The sequence below is a fragment of the Anoplopoma fimbria genome, chromosome 14 (genome assembly GCF_027596085.1).
Source record: "Anoplopoma fimbria isolate UVic2021 breed Golden Eagle Sablefish chromosome 14, Afim_UVic_2022, whole genome shotgun sequence".
Lineage (NCBI taxonomy): Eukaryota > Metazoa > Chordata > Actinopteri > Perciformes > Anoplopomatidae > Anoplopoma > Anoplopoma fimbria.
This window is the reverse complement of record NC_072462.1, coordinates 3,772,378-3,784,281: the sequence shown is the minus strand read 5'-3', so window position 1 is coordinate 3,784,281 and position 11,904 is coordinate 3,772,378. Positions and strand designations below refer to the sequence as shown.

General features: G+C 38.3%; 1 protein-coding gene across 1 annotated transcript in view; it reads right to left on the bottom strand.

Annotated features, from left to right (window-relative positions):
• Positions 1-7,531: 7,531 nt before the first annotated feature.
• The window catches only part of LOC129102109 (tenascin-like), a 29,520-nt gene continuing 25,147 nt past the window's right edge, over positions 7,532-11,904 (bottom strand). The window contains exons 16-23 of the mRNA XM_054612088.1: positions 11,495-11,638; positions 11,258-11,388; positions 10,428-10,560; positions 9,943-10,094; positions 9,738-9,834; positions 9,492-9,653; positions 8,638-8,801; positions 7,532-8,441 (exon numbers count right to left, since the gene is read on the bottom strand). Of these exons, the coding sequence (XP_054468063.1) occupies positions 8,331-8,441; positions 8,638-8,801; positions 9,492-9,653; positions 9,738-9,834; positions 9,943-10,094; positions 10,428-10,560; positions 11,258-11,388; positions 11,495-11,638 (1,094 nt within the window). The 3' untranslated portion in view covers positions 7,532-8,330. The remainder of the gene's footprint in view (positions 8,442-8,637; positions 8,802-9,491; positions 9,654-9,737; positions 9,835-9,942; positions 10,095-10,427; positions 10,561-11,257; positions 11,389-11,494; positions 11,639-11,904) is intronic.

Below are 11,904 nucleotides of genomic sequence, written 5' to 3'. Positions count from 1 at the left end.
TGTTTGAATCATTTACTCTTTGTACACTTTGTTATTCTAGTCAATAAATAAAGTTATATTAGTATTATACATTTTTGTCATTTATTTGATATTGATGTCCTGGTCAAACAGAGACAGAGATCGGTGGTAACAAACTGCAATAGCATCTTTTTCTCTATTCTCTACATCATCCATTGCATTGCAAAGAATAAAAAAAACCTTAAGAAATGATTAACCAATCGAGTACCAGGAGACTTAAAAAAAAAAAAGCAAGAGAATGCATTTAAAACGCACTGGACCCCCTAAAACACAGCATGGCACTTATCAAAAAACGGACACCTCACTGGAATGACAGCTGATCAAATCTCTGTTCAGCTATCACAACACAGATGGGGATTTATAAACATTTCAAATGTTAAAGGCCATGTAGGAGCTGACCTCTGGGTTCGAATGCCAGGGGATTCATTGTGATGCTAATCCTGTTTTATCCAGTCGGACCCTAAAATAAACCAAGCGCTCCGAAGAATGAGCTGTAATCCCCATCACCGAGGCCCGGGTGCTCCTGTTCTGAGCCGGGATGGTATGTCACAGTCGGTGCTGCAGAGCTTAAAACCATAATGAGATGAGAGAGGGGTCGGGGGGGGGGGGGGAGATATATGAGCAGGTACAACAGATATCATAAAAGGATTTCCTAGAGCTGATTTGAAATGGGTTTTTTCCCCCCTCTACATATAAACAACACAATTGTATGCACACAAACACACAGGAGCTGGAATGAACACACAAACAGTCAAACACAGACTGATGGATTCATCCTCCTAAGATGTGAGTGCAATTTAAAGGTTTTAAATTGAAAGAAATAGAGTAACATTTATCCACTTTATTACAGAGAATTATACAATTCAACTGTAAAGTCTGTAGCTTAGCATAAACACTGGGGACTAGGGGTCAAACAGCATGCCTGGGTTGTCCAAATGTCAAATAAAATCCAGCTAGTAGCGAGTTTAAATCCCACATATTAACACGTTATGCTTTGTTTGTTTAATCCGTGCAAAAACAAAGTGTAAAAACGCCAATTTGTGATTTCGATCACTGGTACGGGCAAGAAAAAGTCCAGAACATAACCCTTGTAGACATTGTTTTACTTTTGAAAGAGCAAGGCTAGCAGTTTCCCTCCGTTTCCAGTCTCTATGCTAAGCTAAGCTAACTGGCTGCAGCTTCATATTTAATGTAAAGACATTCGATCTTCTCATCCAACTCTCTGCAAGAAAGCATGTAAGCATTTTTTACCAAAATGTCAAACTATACTTTTTTTTATGCAGTAGTAGAGAGATTTTTGGGGATTTTTCGATTTAAAAATGCAATAAAGCGACGTACAACATGTTTTTCGTTACAAGCTCTTTAATCAGGATTACCCCGTTGCAAATCTATGCACATGGAAGACTTTTCCTATATGTTCCCAAATGCATAGGCTGATGGAATTTGTCAGCATTTTTTATGTAAGGAGCTTTGGACCCAAAATGCCCAGAAAGCCCAGATGGCAACTTGATGAGGTAAAGAAATTGGGGTTGTGATCTCTGCAGTATATGGGATTGCGATAAAGCAGCTTGAGCCGGTCATATGTGAGGTCCAACATGCTATAAACACAGCTAAAATCCTCTTAGGCTCAGGTCCAACTTGACGTACATCTGCAGCGATCTAATGAAATGTATTTTCGCCTTAATGCTCGCAATGTAAAGCTGTAAGGAGGAATGAACATGCCCTCCCATGTGAGGGATTACAAGATGGCTTCATTTGGGCTGAAAAGGAAAAGGAAAGCTACTGTTCACAGAACAAAAGAGATCAAAAGTAGCTTCAAAGCTTAAATAATTCACTATAATGTAGCTGCCAGCTCTGCTTTCTTGGCTTTCATTCAGAGGTCAGACATCTGGCCTCGGGGCTTTCATGTAATTGCGCCGCTTTTTCTAAAATGGACAATGGCATCAAATCCATACATTCTTATCAAATCCTCAGTTATTAACTAAATGAGCTCTTTATGAAAGAGGGATCCATTAGAGGAGATCACACGCCATCTTGATAGGTCATGACCCCCCACCACCACCACCATACATGTTGTATGCATGTACATGGAAGGTCACTGACCCTCTCTCATTTTCCACGCTTTTCATTCATTTTGATGACACGACGGATGGCTGCGTCCATTGTTGAGGCCCACAGATGTCAAGAGATGATCACAACGATTAATGAGTCAAATGGGATTTGATTTACCACGATCCCTTGTGTTAATGTATTTGACCCTGCAGTATCATGCACAAAAAGAGCTGTGCATCATTTCATGGGGAAAAGAAGCATTAGGTCATAATCAACTTCTGGATTTATGGATTTAAATCGTTAGCACAATTACACCCCGTCTGGTATCAAAATAGTACAAAGTACCACAGTTATGTACTCTAAGAGGGTTATTTTGCATTGCTAGCAAAGACCGAAGCGTGTATTAGCTTGATTGCCATGAAATTTTCTGCAGACATTCCTGATTCCCAGATGTTTTCTCCTACTTACTTTGATGATTCCCTGACTTTTCCTCTAACGCCATCATTCATGGTTTTGAGTGAAAATGTTGGTTTGATGCTATTTCATTTAGGACAGACAGTGAAAGAAACTACTTTGGTCAAATGCAAAACCAGATAATCAAACAATTTAACATAAAGCACTATTTCACATTTCAAGTACATTACTTGTGTACTGTACTTAAAGTACAATTTTAGCTATTTGTACTTTGTTATGCTACTTTATATTATTACTCCACTACCTTTTGGAAGTAAATATTGTACTTTTTACTCGATTACATTTATCTGACAGCTTCAGCTACCATGCACAATTTCTTTTTAAGAAGCAGGAGATAATAATACGTTACTTTTTACCTCTTTATGACCCTTTAACATTAACTATATGCCTCTAATCTTTAGAGACCTGTTACTAATATCACAAACGGAGCAACAAAGTAACATTTCCACAATATTTTACATTAATCAATCCCTTTAAAAACATGTTGTTGCTGTTTATTTTTTTACTTTTTGGTACAAAATAATAAAAAGAAAATTATAGTTTATTGATGCTTTTGAATGTAACTCAAAACGTGAATAAAAGCAAAAATTCCACAGTGTAAAAATACTCTGCTGCAAGTAAAAGTCCTGCAATTAAAGTCCTACTTAAGTAAAGGTACCAGTTTCAAAATATACCTAAAAGTACAAAAATTAAAGTATATTTAACAAGCAGGATGACCCGTTTTAGTAGCTACTAAATATTACTTTATTGGATTATAATTAGTGAAGCATTATTTCACATGAAATTTCAATTTATTTTAATTATGTATTGGGCTGCTGGGTAGCTAAACCAATAACAATATATCCTAGATAATTAGTTGATTTATATTTTGTTTAAGCTAATCATCTAATTCTGCAAAGTCACTCTAACCATTTGACACAATGTGATGAATACGATAAATTTGACTTTTCGTGGGATTTCAATAACAAAACAGGAACAAAATTATACCGTATTGATTTGATCCAGTTTTACTATTTACATTACATTAAAGCTCTTGAATGCAGCACATTATATTATATATAGTATTAATCAACTCACTATATATATACTCTTTTCTACGTTTTGTGCTGCATTGAGCATGTTTGTTGACATGCAAACCTTCTTGTCTATGTGTTCTTCTTTAGCATATAAAATCTTTTTTACATTTTTATCCATATTTTTCCATATTATTTAGGAGGTGACTATGAAAAAAATACCACAACCTAGATTTATCATTTAAATTATTCACATTATATCTGCTGGCTTAAATACAATATTTAAGCGTGTTCTTTACGCCACAGTCGTCTTTAATCTACAGCACACGAGGAACTCACTCAGCGTATAAGATAATCACACTGAGTGTAAAAATGACCCTCATTTTTCCATCACATATGTTTAACGATGGAGTGGAAAGTGGTGCGTGGAGCGCACCGACAAGGCCGTGAGCAGATGATTTAGATACATGTTCACACAGCGCCAGGAACTCTGCACCTGAGGGCAGAGCCAAGTCAAATATAGCACAGACTCTTGGGAAAAAGTTTCCTTGAAAAACATGATTAATGGCAGTCCGGCGTGTTTCTGCGAGGCCGCATGGCGTGACTTATGCAAACAGGTTTTTTTTTTTTTAAAGCGTCAGAGTAACCTTTGCTCGCATTCTGCAATCACATTTTTAGTTTTGCTCCCATTTGACCTTCCATGAGGCGAAGTACAGTGTTGCTTTCACAATATATTTCACATCCAGACCCTCTTTTCTATATGCTCACAAACAGCAGCCAATAATACACAAATAAAAAACATTACATTTCCTAATAAAATGTGATTTAACTGAATAGAAACCAGGCCGAGTGAAGTCAGACTTGTCGTTGCATCAGCAGGAGAGAGTTGGCTGTGTAAATTTGAGGCAGCTCTTTGAGCAAACAATGATATAACACTGTGCAAACACTCAAGAGTATCACAATGTGTAGCAACACCATGACAGTTCTGAGAACTGTTGGCTAATTTTGGTTCACATGTATTGAGGCAGGTCCTTGTATAACCGCAGCCTCTCCTTGGATGTATACATTACCCTATAGGACGTAGCTGTACAGCAGGTTATACTTGCTAGTGTAGATGGATAAAATGATAACAAGACTGAGAGTGTACAGTGATGCTAACTGTTAGCAGCACACAGTTAGTTGTATTTAGCCACATTTAGGCTTTGAGCTACAGTACCAGTCAAAAGTGAGGACACACCTTCTCATTCAATGGTTTTTCTTTATTTACATTTTTTTCTACATTGTAGTTTAATATTGAAGACATCCAAACTATGAAGGAACACATATGGAATTATGTGGTAAACAAACAAATGCTCAACAAACCAGAATATGTTTTATATTTTACATTCTTCAAAGTAGTTGAATGAGAAGGTGTGTGTCCACACTTTTGACTGGTACTGTAAATGCCAACACAAGCATAGATTGGCGTCTTTCTTTTTGCATTACGATTTAAAATACTCATATCATGCAAACACTGTACATTCTTTCTGTGTATAGGTATATAGTATATATTGCTTTATAGTAATCTTTTCCAATCAAAATATTTGTAAATTTCCTCTATGTGTGTGTTGTGTGAAGGGGCTACAACTGACATTTCATTGTGCAACCCAATGTTGTAAAATGAAACAAAAAAAACCGTGAATTTAGTGAATCAACAACAAAATGGCAACTTGAAAACTGCAACTAGTTAGTGTTTTTCCAAGAATCTTCTAAAATTGAGCTTGAGGGTGTCAAATCCTCATTTCACTTCAGTAGGGTTAGGGTTAGCTTTGGTACCATTTATGTATCAATAAATGGCTGCAGGTACGCTAGCAGCTAAATGCTAGCATGCCAATATTTAGTGTGTATAATGTCTATCTTCTTAGATCAGCATGTTAGCATGCTGATCTAAGAAGGTATTTTGTCATAAACCAAATTAAACAAAAAAGTTTCAACGTGATGATGGCGCTTGATGTTAAGGGTTCACCAAAGTTATTACGACTCCCCCTCTGGGGAGCACGACATTTTACAAAATTTCACAATAATCCATCCAACAGTTGGCGGGTTATTTCACTCAAAACGACCAATAAGCAGACATCGCCATCTCTAGAGTCACGCCACTAGAAAGGCTAAAACAATAGCAATCTAAAAGTTATTTCCTTTGTTAGCTTTCTAGAAAATCTGCTGGATTTTGTGGTTTTTCACCAGAATACATATCGTCTCTGAACATGAGGCTGTTATCGTCCCTTATCTCTCCTCATGGTGACAGGAAGTAATCGGGGTCACGGGAGTTATGGTGCTGATTTTGACAAACACAAGTGCCAGACAATTGTATAATCTAATCTCCTGCTAAACATTGAGGGGTAAGATTTTACAGTTACTCCCTGGGTCTTTATTACAAGGGCACTTGAGTCATGACCTCAAAGTCTTTATTTAGAAACATCTCAGGATGAAATTCGAGCTCAGCAATTTGCATACGTAGAAATCCAGGTCAAGAGTTATTTCTAAATCCCGAACTTCATGTGGAAAACTCCCTGCTCTGTGCCAGCAGACATCTAGTATCTCCTCATTCCTCATGGTCACATTCTAACGAAATGTTCCTAAACATTAGACCCTCGACAGCTGAGAGTGTCTGGCTTCTCTGAACAGCACGAAATATACTCAGAAACTTCGTGCTGTTATCATGACTGGACGGAACGATCAGTCTGGGTCCGACTGATCTCTAGGAGGATCGGATGTAGGTAGAGAACAGAAATGTACCCATTAAAGAGGGCTGCAAAACAGACAAACAGTACCAGGTGGGTGCAGATAGTACATTGATGTGGCTGCAGAGCAACATGAACGATCAATGAGGGAAGGCCGCCTGCAGGATGTTGAAAGACTGGAATGAACCAATACTGCGTGCAACAGGAAAAGTAGAACATGCAGATTGGGCATATATAATTCAATTATCTCTCATTTAAAGCACTCGTGTGTTATTTTCAAGAAGTTCAGAAGCAAAGTCTCCCCTTGTTATAGGGAATGACTTCAGATCTGGAAGCCAAACTATGGATTTGATGACAAGTGAAGAGCAAACATATTGATTTTGTGAACCGTGTGCTGCTTGCACAAAAGGCTCCAAAGGGCTACAGTTGCAAAAGAGAAGAAAAGACAGAAAGATAACACTGATATTAACCGAAACTTTGGAACCATAGAATAGATCCGATACAGAGAATATGAGGCTAGGGTTTATCTAAGAAAACTCTCAAACCAAGGCTTGGTGTTATGCATGTTTATAAAAGTCCCCAGGAAGCAAAGTTAATATGAAGAGCTTTAAAGTTTCATATTTGAGAGTAAAAGCTCTACTCCTGCTATATAATTATATGACCTCTTATACTTAATTCAACTGGAGAACGTTTTCTGATATATCAAACAAAAAAACTAAAATGAAGACTTTTTTTAACGCCACATGCCACATTTTCACTGTAGAAAGTCATAGAGTGACAAAATAAAACAGGGACATTTAGGCCAATAACAACATGAATTAATTGAGATTTATGGCACATTTTTTGTCTGTAACTCTAGGCTTTAGATTATATAACATGACCCGGACAAGCAGCAAAAAAATAATGTGCATTAAGCAATAAAATAATTATTACTTATATTTTGTTTTGGATGTTGAAGTCTTTTAAAAATATATTTTTTTAAGAGTACTAAATTAAATTATTTTTAAGATCATAAATAATTCCTATTTTTTAAAAGCTCTGTAAAATATCATCCTAAGTAGCACAACAACCACATGAAGGACATCTCACAGTTTTGCATAGAAAGTAAACACTGCCATCTAGTGGTACAGAGGTGGAAATCATTTAAAGGTCTACCTACTTTTTTTTTTTTTTTTTTTTTTTAAAGAGCTCACACACACGTTTATCAAACTAACATTTTTATTTATATTGAAGGTTACAGAGCATCTTCTTTAAAAATGTAAATATGATTTCAGCGGTATAAGTGGTCTCCAAATTACATTTCATAGAGTTCATTATTTTCATTAAGATGCATCATTTTCTTAATTTATAATAATAATAATAATTAAGCCTTTATTAGTCCCACAATGGGGAAATTCAGTTCTCTGCATTTGACCCATCCCGGAGGAGCAGTGGGCTGCAATGAAGCGCCCGGGGAGCAATTTTGGGGTTAGGTGTCTCGCTCAAGGACACCTCGGCATGTTGCCTGTGGAGGGGTTCGAACCACGGACCTTGTGGTTGCAGGTCAAGCGCTCTACCTCATGTGCCACAGCCGCCCGATAACTTTTAACCTATAACTCTGTTTTACATGACTGAGAAAATGAACATTTAATTACCTTTCCTATATTTTAGGGGATGTGACGCCTTCTGACTATGTGCCCTTGACATGTAACCGATTCAGTGGATCCATTTACACACTTCTACAATGATTTCCTCATATTATAACAGATGTTTGGTTGCAATAACACATGTACTGTATGTCCATTTATGCTCATCATCACACATACGCACCTGTGCCAAATTGGGATGGCTTCACAAAAAAAACAGTTGGATTCTTTGGTGTAAATGTTACCAGGTTCATTCCATAATTTCAATTACATTCAGTGTGATTGTCTTTTGTTTTTGTGTGTATTTTACAGAATGATTTGAGGATGAGGGAATATGGAAAGTTCATGACTGCCGTCGAGGCTCGAGAGAGTGGGGGTGGGGTGGAGATGAGGTGTAGACGAGGAGGAGGCGGGGTTTGTGGAGTCTACGATCGCTTTTTTCTGCCCTCGAAATTTCTGAAGTTGGCCGGCCTTAGCTTCATCTCTGCAAATTCAATTGAGTGTTCGTGGCCCTTCCAGTGGAACCAGTTGATCCCCTGCAAAAAAAAATACAGAGTACATTGTCAGAGTCGACCCAACAATTCCCAGACGTGGAGCAAATTCTCCTGGAAAAATCTGATTTTGTTTCTATTTAACACCAAAGATTAGACCCATTTGATGTCAATCAGTTATTAAAATATCATCCCGATAAAAAGGAATAATCTCAGGCTTTATGACGTTAAGTGTACATACCTTACTGTGACTGTTGTCGCCATATTTTCCCATGAGGTTGACACGATGACAGTTTTTATACCAAAAGGCACCTTTGTACGACAAGGCGCAGTTAGTGACGGCGATATCGTTATCGTTGTCGAAGGTGGAGAAGGGTCGGCCCTGGTGGTACGTCATGGAGTCGCCTGGAGGAAATATCTACAGTTAAACTCTGAATACACAGCTCATGTAAACGGGTGAGTTTATTCAATTAAAGACAGTCCTTTTAGATGAATAAGTAGTGTCATATCGGCTTTTCTTAAAGTGCTTTTATTATAAAGCTAAAGCAAGGAGACAATTAGCTTAGCTTAGCATAAACAGCTATCCTCTCTCTGTCTTAAAGTAACTAAATCCACTTATTAAAGCTCACTAACTACACATATCCCGTCCCACTCCATCTCAGAAAAAACAGCTAAAATAATATATAATAATAATAAAATAGTATACCCAAAAACAATCAGGAAAAGCTTTTTGACCACAAGGCTTATATGCATAATTTTGGTCTCCTTTGAAAAGTATGAAGCTAAGAAATATGAATCCATTGTAAGTAAACATATTTCTATTAGCATTCCAGAGTAAATAAAGAAAAAACTGAAGTTTTTCTTTCCTTAACAAGATATAAAGTGATAATCATTGAGCTTTAAAAGGTGCTGGAAGGTTGATTTCGGTACTTTTAGACAGAGCCAGGCTAGCTGTTTCCCCTTGTTTCCAGTCTTTATGCTAAGCTAAGCTAACCGGCTGCCAATATTTACTGTACAGACATGAGAGTGGTACCATTTTTCTTATTAAACTATCAGGAAAAAACTGTCAAACTGGTCCTTTAAAGTATCACCTACCTGCGGTTCCACTATACGCCCCTAAGTAGATTTTATAGCGCGTTCTTGGCTCTGCAATGGTGAGCTTATCGTACTGAGCGTAGACCAATTCCCCGCCGTCCCTCAGGTCCACTCGCATCTCATAATGGCCAGAATTCGTGATTTTATGGAGGTTGGAGAGACCTGTAATGATTGAATATGTGTGAGTTTTGGGAGAGGGACTGAGGTTAAGAAAAGAGAAAGAGAAGGCGAAGGCGAAGCTCTTACCCAGCCAGAACTCATCATTCAAGTTACCGAAGCCAGCGGTGTAGTTCTTCCAATTCCTATAGAAATTCAACTTTCCATTCTGGCGTCTGAGGAAAACCTGAAGAGCACAGAGTGTCAAAACAACTTCACGGTAATCGTAACAAGCACGGCCAAGGTCACTGTGGTTACGTATCCTTTACGGTTTCCAGCAGGTTGATTGACTCACCGTCCATCCTCCGCCGTCCGTGGTCATGTCGCAGTAAACCTGGATGGGCTGGCTCTCCTCTCCTCCCACGTAGACGGGGTAGAGTCCAGAGGTCGTCTCTCCGTTCAGTAGAGTCTGAGCGCAGTCTTTAGGGCGTCTGTACAGCTGTCCGACTGGAAGCACATATTAAAAAGACATCATCTCAGAGACATGAGCTGCTTTATCTTCAGGACACAGTGCACAGTATTGTGTGAGACTGAGGACCTTTGGAAAGAAAAGTAAAGAAAGTATTTTCCATCAAGAGCCGCTCAGACAGAATGAAAAATAAGCACAGGTGGAGTATCACATTAAAGGAAAGGAACTTGCATTAGAAGAAGTAAAATATCTATTTCTCTGCTCCAAAAATGTACCTGCAAGTCAACGCGGCTTTTGAGGTGATGCACACAAATAATAAAAAAAAAAAAAAAACAAGGTTTGTGTTCTTGCATGTGTGTTTTAATCCTTACTGGTGGTGAAGACGGTGGTCACGTGACGACTCCTCTGTGCTCCAGCGATGGCCTGGAGTTTGACGTTGTACTCTGTGGAGCCGGTCAGCTGAGCCATGCTGTAAGAGGACGCCGTCGGGCTGAGCACCACCTCCTGCATCCATACACACACACACACACACACACACACACACACACACACACACACACACACACACACACACACACACACACACACACACACACACACACACACACACACACATATATATAACAAAACAACAAGGCAGTCACAATGTGCACATTTGCACAAGTGCTTATTGGTTCATGTAAATTTCACTTTGGTATGAAAAACAACAACTTAAAGAGACTTGAAACATGTTTGACACATCAGAGTAAAAGTATTATCTGCTCTCTTTATGTATTTGTTAATAATAATAACAGTTGTGGAATGTAACTAAGTACATTTACTGAAGTTCTGTACTTAAGTACAAATTTAAGGTACTTTACTTGAGTATTTCCATTTATGACACTTTATAATTCTCAGAGATACATGTTGTACTTTTAGCTTCACTACATCTCAGAGGTAAATATTGTACTTTTTACTCCACTACATTAATTTTTGAGTTTCCTTGAATGCACCAACAAAGAAAGTGTTTCATTAATTGGCATTCCTTGATGGTGTAAACCGAGAACAATTGATGCCAAGAAGTCAGGAAATAGAGCCAAACCCAAATGGCGTGCTTTGGGAAAACTGTCGTCAGTAACGTTGAGTTTACGCAGTCTGTGGTTTTTGGGTTTAAACAATAAAAAACCACCAGTTATTGCGCTCATGCAGAGGATGAACGTACCCTGATTGAACCATCAGCTGAGGAGAAGGTGAGCGTGTAACCGGTCACAGCAGCCTGCGGAGGTTTCCACGTGAGAGTCGCACTGTCAGTCTGAATGTTTACAGCCGTCAGATCACGAGGAGGATCCACATCTGAAAAAAAACAACAACACATCATAGATTTATCATGAATTAAAATACACAATAATCAGTACAACATTTAGCTTCAGGATTATAAAATATCTCTCTGTGAGCCTACCGGTGGTGAATTCAGTAACAGCAGAGTCACTCCTCTGAGCTTCCTTCGTAGCATGAACTCCAACAGTGTAGTGGGTTCCTGGAGCCAAGGAGCCCATCTCAAACTCCACCGTGTTCCCAGAAACGTGCTCCACCATGTGGGACACTGTAATCAATCAACCAAATGTCACATAATCAAAGAAATGCAAAAATGTGTCAATCACACAGAATTTGATAGTTTGTTGTAGGAAGGTTTATTCCTGGAAACGACTTAAGACACTGATTATTAATCTAAGAATTCCAGTGGCAAAGACTGCTTCACTGTCATTTTTGTTTACTTTTAAACTCTTACAGATAAACTAAAAGTTGTTTCATTGTCAAGTCCTATCTATCACTTAAGAAGGTAAAACAATGGCGTTTGAGTTTATGGCC